General features: G+C 38.9%; 1 protein-coding gene across 1 annotated transcript in view; it reads right to left on the reverse strand.

The window, feature by feature from the left end:
- Positions 1-7,673: 7,673 nt before the first annotated feature.
- LOC124048395 (potassium voltage-gated channel subfamily C member 1-like) overlaps positions 7,674-21,932 on the reverse strand; it is a 77,397-nt gene continuing 63,138 nt past the window's right edge. Inside the window, exon 5 of the mRNA XM_046369146.1 lies at positions 7,674-13,736. Within this exon, the coding sequence (XP_046225102.1) occupies positions 13,723-13,736 (14 nt within the window). The 3' untranslated portion in view covers positions 7,674-13,722. The remainder of the gene's footprint in view (positions 13,737-21,932) is intronic.

Here is a 21,932-nt window from a genome sequence, read left to right on the forward strand (position 1 = left end):
GAAGATTGGGAGAATGACATATGGTCAGATAAAACCAAAATATAACTTTTTGGTAAAAACTCAACTTGTCGTGTTTAGAGGACAAAGAATGCTGAGTTGCATCCAAAGAACACCATACCTACTGTGAAGCATGGGGGTGGAAACGTCATGCTTTGGGGCTGTTTTTCTGCAAAGGGACCAGGACGACTGATCCGTGTAAAGGAAAGAATGAATGGGGCCATGTATCGTGATATTTTGAGTGAAAACCTCCTTCCATCAGCAAGGGCATTGAAGATGAAACGTGGCTTGGGTCTTTCAGCATGACAATGATCCCAAACACACCGCCCGGGCAATGAAGGAGTGGCTTCATAAGAAGCATCAAGGTCCTGGAGTGGCCTAGCCAGTCTCCAGATCTCAACCCCATAGAAAATCTTTGGAGGGAGTTGAAAGTCCGTGTTGCCCAGCAACAGCCCTAAACATCACTGCTCTAGAGGAGATTTGCATGGAGGAATGGGCCAAAATACCAGCAGCAGTGTGTGAAAACCTTGTAAAGACGTTTGACCTCTGTCAATGCTAACAAAGGGTATATAACAAAATATTGAGATAAACTTTTGTTATTGACCAAATACTTATTTTCCACCATAATTTGCAAATAAATTCATTCAAAATCCTACAATGTGATTTTCTGGATTTTTTTTCTAATTTTGTCTGTCATAGTTGAAGTGTACTTATGATTATAATTAGTGGCCTCTCTCATATTTTTAAGTGGGAGAATTGGCACAATTGGTGGCTGACTAAATACTTTTTTGCCCCACTGTATATCTTTTTTACATGGTTTGCAAACTGATATGTGACATGTATTAATGCCAAAATACCATGCAAAACAGGCAAGCCCCCCCCCAAAAAAAAATAAACATATTTAACACCAATACAACACAAGTTTTATTTGTATTTTTATTTTGTTGGGCTCAAAATGTTGCCACTGGATGCAGCCACCAGATGCCACAGGATGCAGCCACCAGATGCTTGAAATTGTGAAGCTTGGTACTCAGTAATGTGTTGTATTGGATTTGCCCCAAACATAACACTTTGGATTCAGGACAAAAAGTGAATTACTGTCAGTGATTACAGCTGTGAGTCTTTCTGGGTAAGTCTCTTAGAGCTTTGCACACCTGGACTGTACAATACTTGACCATTATTCTTTTAAAAATTCTTCCAGCACGGTCAAGTTGGTTGTTTTTAGACAGTCGTTTTCAAGTCTTGCCATAGAATTTGAAGCTGATTTAAGTCAGAACTTGGTAACTCAGGAACATTCAATGTCATCTTGGTAAGCAATTCCATGTATATTAGGCCTTCTTCGAAGAAGGTACAGTGATGCCGAAACGTGATTTACCCAATAAATCACTGGGAGTTTATACATAGAGTGTGTGATTCTCTTTATGATTTTAAATACATTCAAGTGATTGGACATGATTTGGAAAGGCACACACCTGTCTAAGGTCCCACAGTTGACAGTGCATGTCAGAGCAAAATCCAAGCCATGAGGTTGAAGGAATTGTCCATAGAGATCTGAGACAAGATTGTGTCGAGGCACAGATCTGGGGAAGGGTACTTAAACATGTCTGCAGTTTTGAATGTCCCCAAGAACACGGTGGTCTCCATCATTCTTAAATGGAAGAAGTTTGGAACCACCAAGACTCTTCCAAGAGCTGGCCGCCCGGCAAAACCGAGCAATCGGGGGAGAAGGGCCTTGGTCAGGGAGGTGACCAAGAACCCGATGGTCACTCTGACAGAGCTCCAGAGTTCCTCTGTGGAGATGGGAGAACCTTCCAGAAGGACAACCATCTCTGCAGCACTCCACCAATCAGGCCTTTATGGTAGAGTGGCCAGACGGAAGCCACTCCTCAGTAAAAGGCACATGACAACCCGCTTGAAGTTTGCCAAAAGACACCGAAAGGACTCAGACCATGAGAAATAAGATTATCTGGTCTGATGAAACCAAGATTGAACTATTTGGCCTGAATGCCAAGTGTCACATCTGGAGGAAACCTGGCATCATCCCTACGGTGAAGCATGGTGGTGGCAGCATCATGCTGTGGGGATGTTTTTCAGGAGCAGGGACTGGGAGACTAATCAGGAACAAGGGAAAGATGAACAAAGCAAAGTACAGAGAGATCCTTGATGAAAACCTGCTCCAGAGCGCTCAGGACCTCAGACTGGGCTGAAGGTTCACCTTCCAACAGGACAAGAACCCTAAGCACACAGCCAAGACAACGCAGAGCTCGGTCTTGAATCTGATCTAACATCTCTGGAGAGATTTGAAAATAGCAGCGACACTCCCCATCCAGTCTGACAAAGCTGGAGAGGATCTGTAGAGAAGAATAGGAGAAACTCCCCAAATACAAGTGAGGCAAGCTTGTAGCGTCATACCCAAGAAGACTTGAGGCTGTAATCGCTGCCAAAGGTGCTTCAACAAAGTACTGAGTAAAGTGTCTGAATACTTATGTAAATGTTTTTTATTTTTAATAAAGTTGCAAAAATGTCTAAAAACCTGTTTTTGCTTTTTCATGATGGGGTATTGTGTGTAGATTGAATCCATTTTAGAATACGGCTGTGAGGGAAATTATATGGGGGAAAAGTGAAGGTGTATGAATACTTCTCAAATGCACTGTAATAGTAAAAGTCAAACATTGCCTCAACTGAACTGAAACCCAACGGATAGACGCGGAACTACATGTGGTCATCTTGTTTTGAGAGAACGGTTGTGAGGAAATTCCCAGGGAGGGGTGTCCCAGGCTTGTGCCAGGGGTGTGTCCTGAAGGTCAACTGGTGTCACAATAAAGGGATTTCGTTTCTTGTAGTGCTTTGGTACTGTACAAAATGTTTTCCATCTCAATTACTAGTCAGACTTCACGGCCAAGACTAACTCTCACCACCTGAGGGGGGTGGTGTATTGGCACATTGCAGTAAAAGCTGAAAAAGGCCCCTGCTGACATTTGCTCAGGCGGCCTGCACACACAAACACACACCGATTGCTTTTTAGTCCGTAACGTTATCTAGTAATATTGAACAAGCACTCAAATTATCCCACTTAATGTGTGTGATTTATTGTATTGGCACACTAAAAGGATGAATCATGAGAGCCATCAAGAGCATCCTGACCAGTTGCATCACCACCTGGTATGGCAACTGCTCGGCATCTGACCGTAAGACGCTACTGAGGGTAGTGCGAACGGCCCAGTACATCACTGGGGCCAAGCTTCCTCCCATCCAGGATCTATATAATAGCTGGTATCAGAGGAAAGCACATTAAAATTGTCAGAGACTCCAGTCACCCAAGTTATAGACTGTTTTCTCTTTCTACCGCACGGCAAGCAGTAACGGAGGGCCAAGTCTAGGACCAAAAGGCTCCTCAACAGCTTCTACCCTCAAGCCATTAGACTGCTGAATAATTCATAAAAATCGTCACCGGACAATTTACATTGACCCCCCCCCTCTTGTACACTGACTCGGTACCGGTGCCCCCTGTATATAGCCTCATTATTGTTATTCTTATTGTGTTATTTGTTATTACTACTTTTTATTTTAGCCTACTTGGAAAATATTTTCTTCTTCTTGAACTGCACTGTTGGTTAAGGGCTTGTAAGTAAGCATTTCACGGTATAGCCCACACTTGTTGTATTCAGCATTTCACGGTAAAGCCCACACTTGTTGTATTCGGCATTTCATGGTAAAGCCCACACTTGTTGTATTCAGCATTTCACGGTAAAGCCCACACTTGTTGTATTCCGCATTTCACGGTAAAGCCCACACTTGTTGTATTCAGCATTTCACGGTAAAGCCCACACTTGTTGTATTCAGCATTTCACAGTAAAGCCCACACTTGTTGTATTCAGCATTTCACGGTAAAGCCCACACTTGTTGTATTCGGGCGTGTGGCAAATAAAGTTTGATTTGACTGGACGATTCTCTCATGGAATGGACATCCTATGTGTTGTTTTTGTCCTTGATTGGTCATTCATCTTTCCGTGGATTGTCAATTGCGGTAACACACATAGGCATAATGTTACGAAAACATTTTATATGGCTTCAGTGTACTATATGTCTATTTGCAATGACACAGTAGTCCATGTGATGTCAGCTGCAGCCATTTGATAGTGAGTATTCTGCCACACCAGAGTTATATATAGAGATACATGGCTCTGAGCCACACTATGATGAAATGTCATGTGACATTATACAGTGAACACTGGTGTATAGATTTTAGGATTGTGATTTTAGAACGTGTCCATTTTGTGTTACTTGGCAAAGGCCTACCTACACATTCACTTGACACAATGTCACAAAAAAAACATTTATCTGGTGTATGAAGAATATAAATGGCCTGAAATATCTACTTTTAGCACCTTCTCTTATATCTTATGAGTGCCAAACATTTCAATTGATATTAGGTGGTCCTGTGTAGCTCAGTTGGTAGAGCATGGCGCTTGTAACGCCATGGTAGTGGGTTCGATCCCCGCGACCACCCATACGTAGAATGTATGCACACATGACTGTAAGTCGCTTTGGATAAAAGCGTCTGCTAAATGGCATATATTATTATTACAGATTTTGTGTATTATCATGAATAAGGTTAAAGTCATGCTATTTTTTGTTTGTTTGTGCATCATCAAATATCTCCAGCCCCATGTCTTCAACATTAAAACGAAGTCAACATAAAACTCATTTATGTTTTGAAATGTTTCTGTTTCTCATGGAATGGGCAACACACAAGTTTAAATGAAACAGACACTGATCATACAGGGCCTTCAGAAAGTGTTCATACCCCTTGACTTATTCCACATTTTGGATGTTTTACAGCCTGAATTAAAAATGGGTTGAATTAAAAGAAAATCTCACCCAATACCCCATAATGACGAAGTGAAAACGTGTTTTTAGAAATCTTTGCAAATGTATTCAAAATTAAACAAAGAAATATGTCATCCGGAAAGTATTCAGACCCCTTGACTTTTTCCACATTTTGTGGACCCTTTGCCATGGGACTCGAAATTTAGTTCAGGTGCATCCTGTTTCCATTGATCATCGTTGAAATGTTTCTACAACTAGATTGGAGTCCATCTGTGGTAAATTCAATTGATTGGACATGATGTGGAAAGACACACACATCTATAGAAGGTCCCACAGGTGAAAGTGCATGTCAGAGCAAAAACCAAGCCATGCGGTCAAAGGAATTTTTCGTGGAGCTCCGAGACAGGATTGTGTCAAGGCACAGATCTGGGGAAGGGTACCAAACATTTCTGCAGCATTGAAGGTCCCCAAGAACACAGTGTCCTCCATCATTCTTAAATTGAAGAAATTTGGAACCACCTAGACTCTTCCTAGAGCTGACCGCCTGGCCAAACTGAGAAATCTGGGGAGGTGAGCAAGAACCCGATGGTCACTCTGACAGAGCACCAGAGTTCCTCTGTGGAGATGGGAGAACTTTTCAGAAGAACAACCATGTCTGCAGCACTACACCAATCAGGCCTTTATGGCAAAGTGGCCAGACGGAAGCCACTAGTCAGGATCAAGGGGAAAATGAACGGAGCAAAGTACAGAGAGATCCTTGATTTTTTTTTAACTGCTCCAGAGAGCTCAGGACCTCAGACTGGGGTGGAAGTTCACTTTCCAACAGGACAACGACTCTAAGTACACAGCCAAGACAACGCAGGAGTGACTTCGGGACAAGTCTCTGAATGTCCTTTAGTGGCCCAGCCAGAGTCCGGACTTGAACCCGATGGAACATCTCTTGAGAGACCTGAAATTAGCTGTACAGCGACACTGCCCATTCAACCTGACAGAGCTTGAGAGGATTTGTAGAGAAGAATGGGAGAAACTCCTCAAATATTGGTATTCCAAGCTTGTAGTGTCCTACCAAAGAAGACTCTAGGCTGTAATCGCTGCCAAAGGTGCTTCAATAAAGTACTGAGTAAAGGATCTGAATACTTATGTAAATGTAATATTTCAGTTTTTTATTTTTCATAATTTTGCAAACATTTCTAAAAACCTGTTTTTTCTTTGTCATTGTGGGGTATTGTGTGCAGGTTGATGAGGGGGGGAAAACATGTGATCCATTTTAGAATAAGGCTGTAACGTAACAAAATGTGTAAAAAGTCAAGGGGTCTGAATACTTTCAGAATGCACTGTAAGCATTCACACCCCTGAGTCAATACTTCTTCAAGCTGGTTGTTGGTCAAATTGGTTGTTGGTCATTACTAAACAACCATTTTCGGGTCTTGTCATAGATTTTCAAGTACAATAGATTTAAGTCAAAACTGTACCTCCGCCATTCCGGGACATTCCGTGTATTTTTGGTAAGCGACTCCGGTGTAGAAGGTGAATTCATCTCCCAGTGTCTGGTGAAAAGTAGACTGAACCAGGATTTTTCCTGTGCTGAGCTTCATTCCAGTTATTTTTTTATCCTGAAAAACTCCCCATTCCTTAATGATTACAAGCATACCCATAACATGATGCAGCCACCACTATACTTGAAAATATGGAAAGTGTCACTCAATACTGTGTTGTATTGGATTTGCCACAAACATAACACTTTGTATTCAGGACAAAAAGTGAATTGCTTTGCCATATTCTTTGCAGTATTACTTTAGAGCCTTGTTTCAAACAGGATGCATGTTTTGTAATATCTGTATTCTGTACAGGCTTCCTTATTTTCACTCTGTCATTTAGGTTAGTATTGTGGAGTAACTAATATGTTGTTGCTCCATCCTCAGTGTTCTCCTATCACGCCCATTAAACTCTGTAACTGATTTAAAGTCACCATTGGCCTCGTGATGAAATCCCTGAGCGGTTTCCTTTCTCTTCAGCAACTGAGTTAGGAAGGACGCCTGTGTCTTTGTTGTGACTGGGTGTATTGATACATCATCCAAAGTTGAATTAACAACTTCACCAATCTCAAAGGGATATTCAATGTCTGCTTTTTTTTTAACCCATATACCAATAGCTGCCCTTTGCAAAGCATTGGAAAACCTTACTGGTCTTTGTGGTTGAATCGGTGCTTTGAAATTCATTGCTCGACTGAGGACCTTACAGATAATTGTACGTGAGGGACACAAAGATGAGGTAGTTCAAAAATCATATTTAACACTATTATTGGTCACAGAGTGTGTCCATGCAACCTATTGTCTGACTTGTTAAGCACATTTTTATTTAGACTTGCCATAACTAAAGGGTTGATTACATATTGACTCAAGACATTTCAGATTTTCATTTTTAATGAATTTGTAAACATCTTGTAAAACAATTCCATTTTGACATTATGGGGTATTGTGTGTAGGCCAGTGACAAACACATCTCAATTTAATTCATTTTAAATTCAGGCTGTAAAAGAACAAAATGTGGAAAAGTCAAGGGGTGTGAATATTTTCTGAAAGCGTTGTAGTTATGATGATCGATACAATATTAAAGTGTTGACGCAGACATAATGCAAACAACACTATTGATTTGAAATATTTTTCATTTATTTGAAGTTCATTTCAATGATTTGAAGCAATTGAGTGTCTTTGAAAAAGCAGTTCATGACTTTAATCATTTATTCGTTCAAGCTGCTAAGGAGATTTCTGTTCACATTAGATCGCATTGACATTCATACATTGTAAGTCTCAATAGTCGAAATGATGTGCAATTATGATCCTTTATTGATATGTTTCTATTTTTATTCTTCAAAATATAAAAAGATAGATCATGAACATTCCATCGAAATAAATATACTTTATACAGTTTCTTGATGAATAATACTTTTGTGTTTCCAACATTTCAAAAATAAAATACAGCATTAGTCTCAACCATGTGTTCCAGTAACCACTTCTTTTCTCCTATTCATTCTCCTACCATGGCAGCAAACAATAACACCTAAGTCTCGTTTTTACAAAGTGTTGTGAAAAAACGAGATACATTTTGTCTTTGGAATGCTGATGACTAGGTTTACATATGTCTGTCGATATTTCAACTCAAGGCCATGCGTGAACTGAGGGTCCACAGGTAATAATATGTCTTTAATGAGTTTGTGGTGACCCTTAATAACAACTTTCAAGTATACGCATTCAACTATGTAAGTAGTATACATACTATTAATAAACACGTTTTTTTTTACATTTTCCTTTATTTGCAAGCATTTCAGTAACATGTATCATCATTTCTAATGACTTGCTCATGAGTTATTATAAAGTGTTACTGTATTTGCCTTTAAGTTGTGTCTGTATATATCCATATGGGTATGATACAGTAGGTTCAATAGGTATATCTATGTTTCTCTGTCTGTCATTATACTATGTGTTGAGGTAATACAACTGCATTAGGGTAAGAGTTAGCTGTTTGTTTTCTTAGGGACAACTTACAACTCTAAACTAGCTTGGCAATGTATTTATCCATACCCATAGTATACCCATACACGTAGTTAAACCGCATAGTTGTCTCTGGTTTCTATCACACACAAAAAAAAATGGTTGATAGTACATGAAATACATAAGTAGTACCAGTGGAATTTACGGTGAACCTTCAATTCAAAATGAGAAGACACGGAAATCTGAGAATGCATTGACTGTAGATAGAACGTCCGGGTATACAAAAGGGATCGGTGAGGGTAAATAAGGACTTCATAAATACCATGAGTGGATATGTTCAAGTCACTTAACTCGTTGCAGGTGTGGGTGAATCTCACATAATGTGTCATCTACAGTAGCTGTTGCTGAGGATTGGTTATGAAGTCCATATCTACGTATATCCCTTGGTTATATATATATTTTTTTTTTAAAGGCATTTTGTAAATGGAACATAAAACAGACTTAGCACTCTTAACACTGTAACCCATTGCGTTCAACATTGTTACATCAAATAGCAGTATTGTGCAATAGAAAACGAGAAGGAAAAAAAGACATCTTGTTTTTAGCCTGATGTGGACAGTCACATGTATTTTTTTATATATAATAATAATAAAAAAGGAATGTAATACTCATCAGTCAATAACAGAGAAAGTATTAACAATACTGTGCTATATTATAACATAACCACCCCAAAAATATCTACAATTCTTGGGAATTTGCGAGTGTGTTCAGTTCACGAACCGTGGTTACTGGAAGTTTACCCCTGGAATATTTATCAACACTACAGTTTGCGACCCCCAAAGCCTAAGTGGCTTAATGCCTTCTAAAAAAATCCTGAAATCATAGTTTGAAAGGAAAAAGTGAACAAAACACATTGAAGGAAGAAGAAAAATATCATGGACCAATTTTCGCGGGAAAGTGGACAACGTTGTAGACCCTGTAAAAACCAACATAGATTGAACTAAATAAGTGAGTAGCCTCCGTAGTTCATTCATTTAAGTCTAGTCTAGTGGTGATAGTCCAATTAGAATGCATGATTAGGGATGGACAGAGATACCTTCTTTTTTTTTACAGCTGCCTGGGCTGATCCTGGACCTGCCAGGGCTTACACCCTCAAGAGAAAGCCACTGTTATTAAAGATAGTGTCTGGAAAACCAACATTCACCCAACCTGTTCAACAGTGGGGAACTCTAGTGAAATACACATTTCTACACCTACCCAACTTGCACAGTAGTGGCCACTGGTTCTTTCAATCTCACCCTTCCATTTTAAAGTACTTCAATGACATCAGTTTGGAAGCTCTGGGTCTTTGTATGAAGTATGATATAACATGTTATAACGTGTATGAAGCGTGTTATAACATTACGTAATGCTACCGTGAGCTGCTGCCCGTCGACGACTATCAGCTGGATGGTTCTCGGATGGATGACGAACGAATGCAAGACCTGACCACCTAACAACAAGGACAAGCTACCTCTACACACCCATGCTGACACTGAGAGTGTGTGTAGTGTTCAGTTGTCTCTCCCGAGGAAGACGTTGCTGCTCTACGACACGGCACAGTGTTCATAACATCAGGACTGGTTTCATGACACACAACAAAGGAGCTTGGGATATGGCGAGACCGCGTTCCCTCAGGAGATCGACAATCAAGTCACAATGCATGCGTTTCACGTCACTGTAAGGTGTTCACGTAATTTTATCTATATACTAGAATTTATTATATACGGAAAATAGCAAACCACCTAAATCCACACAAACCACCGACACACCTGAGTCTCTTTTAAAACAGACACAACTTTGGAATGGCAGTTTGTTTCATGCAAACCTGAAATCTCTCGACTAGTAACACATCTCTCTTGACCGACCTCTCTCTCTCTCATGAACAGATATTGCACTTTATTGGATAACTAACTAAGGCCCTGGATTCAATCCAGCACAGCAATTGACTTCAAAAGACACAGATAATGTTCGCTGCAAAAGCCGCAAATGTCGACTCAAACAGTTTAAATCGCCTTTAAAAATCAATCGCAGTGCACAGGTCATTCATCTGCATTCGTTTGAACCCCGGGCCAAAGTCTGTGATTCAATCCAATCGCACTTTGTCAGCTATGCACCTTTTAAAGGCAACGTTCCCACGTTCGCGGAGACCGTGTTCACGGCTCAATTGGAAATTACCTTTAAATCTCAAGCGCACTATAACACAGATCAACCGCTGATCAGATTAAATCCCGGCCTAACCCCCTTTTCACCGTCTCTCCCCTGAGGACTGATGGAAGAAGACTGCCTTCCCCAGAACATAACCACCCAGCCACTTCCAAAAACAAACGGTTACAAACTTCTCCAAACGGGCATAGAAGGTAACCGTCCATGGTATCAATTTGCCCTGCTACAATCATATGACAAATTGTCTATTATTCTCAACAACAAATAAAAGCAAACATTGAATATTTGTAATGTATACACCCTTCAAACATACAGTATGGAGCGCCATCGATTTAAAATGGCTGCTACAGTGGTGGTGAAAATGATTCAAGGAAGGGAAACATTGAGTTTTTGAATCGATGAAAAGGGCTAAGATCACTTCTCAAAAATGAAGAGTGAAATGAACCCTTAAATGCTAATTTTAGATAGAATTATAACTGGCTAGAATGAAAAACAAAAATGAAACAAGAAGCAACAAACACTTAAGTACGGCTTAATAAAAGCAGACAGTACTGCAGAGGTCAATAAAATTGAATGAATGAATGTGGGGCAGTAGTAGCAGAGAGATTTCATCTAACAAAACATAGGTCAGTGTGTATTTTGCAAACATACATGTTTCAATTTTCACATTTTTTTCTTTTTCAAAACAAAATATAGCTCTTCTCTTTCATTATAATCTTTTTTTCATATATATTAATTGCATATAACATTTTTTTAATAATTCCTTTTATATATGTGTTTTTTTGTTGTATCTCTAGCACCCTTGTCTTCAACAAAGGGCTTGCAGAAAAGACAGGCATGCAGGGTAGTCATGCTGGTAAACAAAGTTACAAAAATGCATTTTCTTTTTTTTCCTTCTTCATTGTTTAGTACAGCGTCCCCTTACTCCGGGCCGTCCCCACTCCAGGCCCCACACGCTTCGGGCCGTCCCTACTCCGGGCCCCACCCACTCCGGGTCCCACCCACTCCGGGCATTCCCCACTCCGGGCCCCATCCACTCCGGGCCGTCCCCACTCTGGGCCGCCCCCATAGCTTTCTCTCACTCATGTGACTCTCTCCATTATTCTCTTTATTGTTGAAACACAGTCGCTCATGTCAAACCACCACACCAACCTTCCAAAAACGTAATTCTCATATATTATTATTCCTCTACTTTTCTCTTCCTTTTTTTGCCAAACCAGTTCCGATATAGGTTTTCATGATATTCACAGACGTTTGCAACTGCTTTTCCCAATGGCCTTTTGACCCTGTTTTCAGTTGGTGCTCCTTCTCCGTCTGAAGCCATGGATAGCTGATTTGTTTATCAAAATATAGATTTGTTCTCTTTGTACACGTCCCCCCCTTTTTACTTCCTTGGTCCATTTCTCCTCCGTTTTACTTTACCTATGGTCTCATTTGGAGGTTCATCGCTATCTTGTTGGAGGCTTGACTTAACCCTGAAGCAGTCATTGGTCATTGCTTGGCAGCAAGGGAAACAAGAGAGATGAGGGAAGTATATGCGTCTGGGGAGGGGGGGGCAGTATAAGCATAAGGGGACGTATGTTCCTCATTGGCAGTATATATGCATCTGATATAATAACAATAGTATTATGTGCATGTTTAGTTCCTTGTAAAAACCACAGCAGAGGACTTTTTCCCCCACCTGATACACTTTGATGTGACTTCAAGGTATCCTTATTATGGAGGCCTCCTCTGTGCTGTATTTAAGTTAGAACCGTATTCCTCCTGTTGGCAGGTCTGTGCATGGGACTTGACCTTTAGTCAGTCTGTGCTCTACTCATGATTGATTTGAGCAGCAGGTAAATTAGTCAATTTATAGTGACCGATACCAGTGTCTGTCATCGCATACGTTCATGAAGTATTTTTTGTTTGTTCAAGAGGAATGTAATTGTAATAAATATAATTCAATTAAATATGTTTTAAAATATACTCAGGAATTACCTCTGTTATATACACACACGCGCGAGTGGCATTTCCAGCTTGCACGTTTGTACCAAAGCGAGGCGATAATGAAGGTGTCAAGGGCAGTTCAAAGCTTTGCACTAGATATATGGAATGTTCATCCCATAGCAGCCCATACTGTTGTTACTTTATAGGCAAGTCATACAGCGAGTGCATGCATAGGACCTTTGGTACAGTATGCCACGTGGATTTCAAAGTCAGTACGTGAGAGACAGAGAGAGTCTTGTTCACCAATAATTATATTTGCAGGAGGGGGGGGGGGGTGATATAGTACTAATTGGTCCTCTGTTGATGCTACATCCATTTTGGTATGGTCATCTATGTACTTCTATCATATGTACGTAGTACTTCTATCATATGGACGTAGTACACTATGCTGAGGGCCTGGCATCGTCTTTCCAGATTGGATGGAAATTAATGGGAGACGTAAACTACATGTCATGAACTCCTTCATGAGGTGGGAGAACAGATATATTATCAAACGTCCAAATTCAGTTCTCTGATTCATTTGACCTGCAACGGGATCAGTTGCTCTCACAGATTTTAGTCCAAAAAAAAAAGAACAGTTCGAGGGCAACTTGTCTTTGTCTCTCATGTACAATAGTTTCTTGTAAAAAGGAAATAACACAAGAGGAAAACGGCATGTCAAGTTTTCATTTAGTGCGTCTTTCCGCATCGCTCTGTTCAAAACTGTCAATGGATAAGGTCATGACGTTATTTTTCCCAGCTAACAAATGCTACAGTGTTAGCAGAGATGCTACATAGTTAGTTAGACCTGGTCGCTCGTTTATAGGTGAGTGATAATTAATTGATTCTCTAAGTTTCTCAGTAGATCAGCACTGCAGTCGGTTATTGGTCACTGTACTGTGAGATGGTTGAGCGTCACAATATAATGTCTTCTGGAATGTTGCAGTAGGAGTCCTTTTCTCTCCGAGTGTGTCAGTGCAATGCTCAGTCAGTCGTCAATGTGATCTGTCAGACAGTCTTCAAAAGTGTGGCCGGAGTTTCCAAGAGGCTGCTTTGGTAACAACGTAAAGATCCAACCTCATGTTTATCTTGATCTCCCTCTGGTCTCTCTCTCTCGTCACGCCAAAGATATGCCTTTTAACTGTCCATCCGTGTCACACGTCTTGGTTAAAGTGGCTCCCTCCGCTCATTTCTGATTAACTGACTCAGTATGTCTTCGTCAGAGAAATTGCTAGAAACTTAACACTGCAAAGACAAGAATAAGCAGCTGTTAATGTTGTACACTTTAAGATTGAATAGGATTACAATGAAGAAAGGTTTTACATTTGGCAGTCGTAGCATTAGAAATTAGCATGCTACCAATACAGTAGTTTATTAATGTATTTCTGAGTATAAAAGGACAAATAAGGCCCCCAACTGTTACTCATTTACCTAAATGTATATCAACATAGTATTACATATATTCCTAGGTCATATTAAATGTAACTTATACATAATTGACAATATGAAATGATGTGGGATCTGCTTTACCTGGATGCTGCAGGTTTACTGTGCATGTGAGAGTAAAATGGACATATATTGTACTATAAATTACAATTCTATAGACATCAAGGACATTTTACACACATTGGGGGCATTTCTCAACATTAACGATGTACCTTCACCTGCAACTACAGGTGACAGATTTATTTGCAGTCACACGTTACATCCAATGACACCATCACCCAACCAACCAACCAATCCACTCTCCAGTCAAACTACTGTACACACATTCAATCTTCACTTTGCATTATATACCTTTTTTTTTGTTGCAAAAAAATTCTTGACCAACATGACATCATGACATCTTGTGTGTGTTAGTGTGTGTGTGTGTGAGGGGGAGGGGTATTGTAGAATTGTATGTGTTTGTTTGTACTGTATGTGTGTGTGTGTGTGTGTGTGTGTGTGTGTGTGTGTGTGTGTGTGTGTGTGTGTGTGTGTGTGTGTGTGTGTGTGTGTGTGTGTGTGTGTGTGTGTGTGTGTGTGTGTGTGTGTGTGTGTGTGTGTGTGTGTGTGTGTGTGTTTGTGTTAGACACAAATGGCACAGCACTTTCAAGACAGACACAGACAAGACAGACAGACACACATACACATATCATATTAATGAAGAAAACTACACTAACACAATCTTATGTCAACAGGACAGGCACTGTGCATCAGAGTAGACTCAACACTACATTAGAACTTCATATCATCTTTATAAGCCCTGCATAATGCCTTGGGAATCTAGTAAATTAACATGAATAAAGTAAGTATAAATACATGTGTGGTAGCAACTGGTAATGTTGTGGCATTACCTGTTATTTCAAATATGTTTGTGTTTCTCATAAGAGCATAATGCATTGCATATGGATGTGTTAAGAAATTATTATATAGTCTCACCACAAATTACACAACATTCTCTCACACTTAGAATGTCTCTTCTCAAACTGATCTTCATTCCATCTCTCTTCATCTGTCAATGTCCACTGAAAAATAGCTGGTTAAAGTTTTCTCCAGGAAAACGTGCAAGTATCCACATAAATATCCTGCTATTCATTGATGTTATTTTTGTTTAGTTTATATTCATAAAACTGAATGATGTCATCATTTTTACTAATTCAACACGCTGCTACATTCACAATTTATGATTATTCTATTGGGTCTCTTGGCTCCTGCATTTTTTATAAACTACTAGCAGGTTTCAAACATAACAGCACAGTTTGAGCAGGCATGTCAACTCATAAATCATCTACTGTAGGTGTTTATATATCCTGAAATTCATAAGCGAAAAGCTGATTGGAATTAAAGTGAGCGAAGAAATGAGGCCAAAACTAAAAGAGATAATCATTAAGTATAAAATCAAGTCAATAAATTATATATTTAAAAAAAATAGTACATCATCTAGAGGTGTAAGACAAGGATGCCCTTTATCACCATATCTATTTTTATAGGGATTGAAAAACTTGCTGGGTCATTCTTGAATTGCGGTGGCAATTAAGTCCCTTGCTATTTCAAACATGAAAAACACTTTCAAATTACAAATAGGAACACATCATACATGTTTTTGTTCAGATTTAACTGATTATCAATGATAAAACATAATGCAAGTCCTTTATACTGCAAAATGTTATGTTTATGCATTGTTAAAGTATTTATGTCAAGAAAAATGGCTTATCCAAGCAATGGATTGTAGTAACATGTTTAATGTTGTAAAGTTGTAGTAACATGTTTTTGTGATTCAGCCATATCTATCTATTGTTTTGAATGCTAGAAAGCATCCAAAAGTATTTAAGATATTGTATAGATAGAAAATCAAAGGCTATTAAATCCCTATTTTGTGTGTGTTTCCAAAAATGCTATGTAAGTAGTGTTACTGCCCTTGAAAATCCGTCATTTTAAAGATATACAAGGACCTTGAGCATTTCCTCCAGTGGCAAACTGGAGGAAATGCAGGAGGGTCTCTGTCGAAGAAAATGACTAGCTAATCACAGTGTGATTTAGTGTCATATATTTTAGGATTCCATTGATAATTTGGTGTAAAAAGTGTAATTTGTTTTAGTCAATTAAAATGAAGGGAAATTACATTGTGAACAAAATTAATTGATCAAATCACTTTAGTTTAAAAACATTTAAAGGGTTACTGACCTTAGATTTTAGCATCTGTGGCTTTCATTTAAGAACATCCTAAATTATCTAAAATGTGTAATTGGTGTTAATCAATCAATCAATCAACATCATTGGTTTTACTACTCCTGTTGCTGGCACAGTGTATTCATAATGGTAAAAAATATTTGTGGTCATTAAGCTGCCATAGTAGTTGATTTAGAATGGGAAATACCCAAATACATTTAAAAAATATAGAATAATCCAAAATGCCATGCCCAAATGCCACCGCAATTCAAGAACTACCCTGCTATAAAGGTAACATGTTACCATCAAAGGGGAGCTCCCCCAAAAATTTATTGGGAACTTTATATACTGAACAAAAAATATAAATACAACATGCAACAATTTCAAAGATTTTGCTGAGATACAGTTCATTTCAGGAAATCAGTCAACTTAAATAAATTCATTAGGCCCTAATATATGGGTTTTTCATGACTGGGCAAGGGCGCAGCCATGGGTGGGCTTGGGAGGACATAGGCCAACCCACTTGGGAGCCAGGCACATCCACTCGGGAGTCAGGCCCAGCCAATCAGAATGATTTTTTTTCCCACAAAAGGGCTTTATTACAGACAGAAATACTACTCAGCACCCTGTCCCCTCTGAGGATCTTGCAGTTGAAGAAGCTGGATGTGGAGGTCTGGCATGGTTCCACGTGGTCTGCGGTTGTGAGGCCGGGTTGGAAATAATTTTCTAAAACGATGTTGGAGGCAGCTTATGGTAGAGAATTAACATTCAATTCTCTGGAAACAGCTCTGGTGGACATTCATGCCAATTGCATGCTCCCTCAAAACTCGAAACATCTGTGGCATTGTATTGCCTGACAAAACTGCACATTTTAGAGTGGCCTTTTATTGTCCCCTGCTCAAGGTGCACCTGTGTAATGATCATGCTATTTAATCAGCTGGCAGGATTATCTTGACAAAGGATGAAATGCTCACTAACAGGAATGGAAACAAATTTGTGCACAACATTTGAGAGAAATAAGCTTTTTGTGCGTATGGAAGGAACATTTCAGGGATCTTTTATTTCAGCTCATGAAACATGGGACCAACACTTTACATGTTGCGTTTATATTTTTGTTCAGTGTATTATTTCCTTTTTAAGCTTTACCTTTACAGACCAAACAGTTACCTTGTGTCAAAGTGTGTATAGTTCTCAAATATTACATTCCTATGTACAGTTGAAGTCGGAAGTTTACATACACCTTAGCCAAATACATTTAAACTCCGTTTTTCACAATTCCTGACATTTTAATCCTAGTAACAATTCCCTGTCTTAGACCCAAAAGCGACTTCAGAGTTTATTAAAGTTTTCTCTAGACTTGAGAGAGTTCAGTTAGGATCACCACTTTATTTTAAGAATGTGAAATGTCAGAATAATAGTAGAGAGACTGATTTCTTTCAGCTTTTATTTCTTTCATCGCATTCCCAGTGGGTCAGAAGTTTACATACACTCAATTAGTATTTGGTAGCATTGTCTTTAAAATGTTTAACTTGGGTCAAACATTTTGGGTAGCCTTCCACAAGCTTCCCATAAGTTGGGTGAATTTTGGCCCATTCCTCCTGACAGAGCTGGTGTAACTGAATCAGCTTTGTAGGGCTCCTTGCTCGCACAAGCTTTTTCAGTTCTGCCCACATTTTTCTATAGATTGAGGTCAGGTCTTTGTGATGGCCACTCCAATACCTTGACTTTGTTGTCCATAAGCTATTTTGCCACAACTTTGGAAGTATGCTTGGGAGTCATTGACCATTTGGAAGACCCATTTGCGACCAAGCTTTAACTTCCTGACTGATGTCTTCAGATGTTGCTTCAATATATCCACGTAATTTTCCTTTCTCATGATCTATTTTGTGAAGTGCACCAGTCCCTCCTGCAGCAAATCACCCCCACAACATGATGCTGCCACCCCCACAACATGATTCTGCCACCCCCACAACATGATTCTGCCACCCCTGTGCTTCACGGTTGAGATGGTGTTCTCCGGGCTTGCAAGTCCCCCCCTTTTTCCTCCAAACATAACGATGGTCATTATGGCCACACAGTTCTATTTTTGTTTCATCAGACCAGAGGATATTGCTCCAAAAGTACAATCTTTGTCCCCATGTGCAGTTGCAAACCGTAGTCTGGCTTTTTTATGGAGGTTTTGGAGCAGTGGCTTCTTCCTTGCTGAGTGGCCTTTCAGGTTATGTCGATATAGGACTTGTTTTACTGTGGATATAGATACTTTTGTATCTGTTTCCTCCAGCATCTTCACAAGGTCCTTTGCTGTTGTTCTGGGATTTATTTGCACTTTTCGCACCAAAGTACCTTCATTTCTAGGAGACAGAACGAGTCTCCTTCCTGAGCGGTATGATGGCAGCATGGTCCCATGGTGTTTGTAGTTGCGTACTATTGTTTGTAGAGATGAACGTGGTACCTTCAGGCGTTTGAAAATTGCTCCAAATGATGAACCAGACTTGTGGAGGTCTACAATTTTTTTCCCAAGGTCTTGGCTGATTTCTTTTGATTTTCCCATGATGTCAAACAATTCAAGCACTGAGTTTGAAGGTCAGCCTTGAAATACATCCACAGGTACAGCTTCAATTGACTCAAATGATGTCAATTAGCCTACCAGAAGCTTCTAAAGCCATAACATCATTTTCTGGAATTTTCCAAGCTGTTTAAAGGCACAGTCAACTTAGTGTAAGTAAACTTCTGACCCACTGGAATTGTGATACAGTGAATTATAAGTGAAATAATCTGTCTGTAAACAATTGTTGGAAAAATTACTTGTGTCATGCACAAAGTAGATGTCCTAACCGACCTGCCAAAACTATAGTTTGTTAACAAGAAATTTGTGGAGTGGTTGAAAAACAGGTTTTAAGGACTCCAACCTAAGTGTGTGTAAACTTCAGACTTCAACTGTACATAAAGAAGCAGATATGACCATGTATAGCATACATCCAGCATAAGTAAACTATTTTACTGAATGTTTAAGATTATTTCAGCTGAGTTGCATATGTTGCTTTTTTTTTACATGAATTCAAATAACCCACATACATATGACATAAACATGACAGTTTAAATACGACATAATGATTAACAGTTATGGAAATGAAACGGAGAATGTTGTACAATTCCCCTCTTAGCATATTCACAGACACATGGGGTTTGTAGCATTAGTAATAAACTATTAAAATAACCATCTGGATCAGGCTAAATCCAATTTGGCAAATCACATCCAAGCTTGCCTCTTCCCCACAGACAAAGTATACATCGAAAAATGAATTTCAGGTGACTTTAATATATATTCACATGTGTAGATACAGTTATGTGCTTATTCAATATTCACCATTTCATTGACAAGCATTGCTTTGCAGGTGTAGCTAGGTAAATCTAGCTAGCTTGTGTGTGTTCCTAGATTGACATTGCAGCCTATAGAAGCCTCATAGAGGTGTGTTGTATTGAGCACAGCAATATGATACCAGCCTTCATTCTCTACAGAAACAAAGTTTATACATTCTTATATTTCAGGTACAATTATGAACAGGTGGTATGTTTACAAATGGAGAATGAAAATTGGAGTAAATCGAACTATGTGACTATGCAAATGACACAAAAAAAAGTTCTAACCACCATTGATCATAAACTATAGACAATCAGTCATCGTAGAATGAAAACATTCCAATGAACAGAAATGGGTGGGCATTTTCTTTAATTGCCTAATTTACATAACAGCTGTGTTTCCTTCAAATTAGCACAGCAATTGCATTCAAATATTATTTGAATAGCACCTGCTGCAGTAATGATACATATTCTACATGTTTTCCTCTATAGACAATGTGCAGGTGTGCAGAAATATGGACACATCCTAACCTAAGATATGCATGTGCAATGCAAACGTTAACTTACATCAATCACTGACATCAATGGAGGCTTTGCTTTAAAAAAGGCACATATGCATATCTCAAATTGGGATATGGCCTTAAATTATGCTTTTCAGAGTCATACAATAAGCTGCTAGACAAAGAGTAGTGAGGGCAGACGACGACAACTTTGACTGTCGGTCAATAATATATGTTGGTTCATAATAAGTACTGGTAGGCAGGATGTACTGATAGGCAGAATATGGCTCAGTCAAGATTCAAATCTTGATTGAATCCCATAGGGCCGATTCCAAACATGCGATCTGCGTGCACAACTTGCGCTATCACGTAAATCATGCGTTGATAGCAAATAGGAAATGTGTGTGAGAACTCGAGTGACACGCGCAGATCTCAAGTTGGGATTCGGCTTTTTCGGGTTTTTTTTCTCTTTCTGCTTTTCACAAATTTGTCTGTCGTGTTTCCTTTGTGTTATGTTATGGAATGTAGGTACTTACGATGATATGGATCTGAAGGTAGTGGTGAGACCTTTTGAGGACAAATATTTGTTTAAATATGGACGGGTACAGAAAATCCACTTCTTACAATGAATACACGCGACCAATACAAGAAATACAAAATTATCTCAGCTTAAAAAAAATCAAAAGAACATCTACAACAACATCAAAATCTATAAGACCATCAAGACAAGACCAACTTGAACAAGACAAATGGCTCATGTCATTCTTATACAGTAAGTACATTTAGATTGGGAACAGTTTTTTATTTAACCAGGCAAGTCAGTTAAGAACAAATGATTATTTACAATGATGGCCTAGGAACAGTGGGTTAACTGCCTTGTTCAGGGGCAGAACGACAGAGTTTTTTTTTACCTTGTCAGCTCGGGGATTCGAACTAGCAACCTTTCAGTAAGTGGCCCGACGCTCTAACCACTAGGCTACCTGCCGCCCCTATTAGATAGGTAGATTGCCTATTAAGTCTGTGCACTCTTTGAAGATTAAAAATAGATTTGCATAAGTATGTGTATGTGCTCAGTATGTTTCCCACATTAATGTTATATTGCATGTAATATTGCATATATGAGCATGAGTGATTCTCTTTTCATATGACATGTTCATATCTATTCATTATTATATACGAAGATGGCAATCCAAGAGGGAAGACTGGTTGTGGAAATTGAAGACAATCTGTTGTACTTAATAAAGATCATAAAAAATATATATTGACTGTATTCTAGCTAGATTGTTCTTCTTCACTGCATCCCATTTGAGGACCAGTCTAATCCCCTCTATTGAATTACTTTTGAGAGGTGGAATAAATTGTTTCATTGAATTTTTCATTTCTTTCTTTTTTTTTGATTTTCAAGAAACAAGACGAAATAATAATGAAAAAGTACAAAATGATTATCAAAAGTAAAAGGTGAAACAGATATTTATAAAAACTCAACATCCTACTGTTAGAAATATTGATCCTGATGGTTGAGCCTTCAGTGGGTTGGAATAAATGTCAAATATTTACGTCCCTGTTATGCTTTTTACGATAATATATATATTTCATGTATTGTAAAGTGGTGTGTGTTTATGTATAATCTGCACATGCAACTTGTAAAGTAATAATGCATGTTGGTAAAGTGTTTCCATTAGTGATACCTAATACATACAGTATACTAGTCAATCCGGCTTATTTTATACATCATTTTGTATAATTCACAGTATTTGAACAAATATTTGAATATTCTAGTACTATATATTTACTTATTTCCATTCTCTCCATTCACCCGCCCTTCCTATCACTCACTAACATGGATGTATCTTCTTATTCGAACTACTTATATCAACTATTTTACTCAACGCTACAGTGTTGAAGAACACTACAGTAGAAGCAACACTAC

The sequence above is a fragment of the Oncorhynchus gorbuscha genome, linkage group LG11 (genome assembly GCF_021184085.1).
Source record: "Oncorhynchus gorbuscha isolate QuinsamMale2020 ecotype Even-year linkage group LG11, OgorEven_v1.0, whole genome shotgun sequence".
NCBI classification, from domain to species: Eukaryota; Metazoa; Chordata; class Actinopteri; order Salmoniformes; family Salmonidae; genus Oncorhynchus; species Oncorhynchus gorbuscha.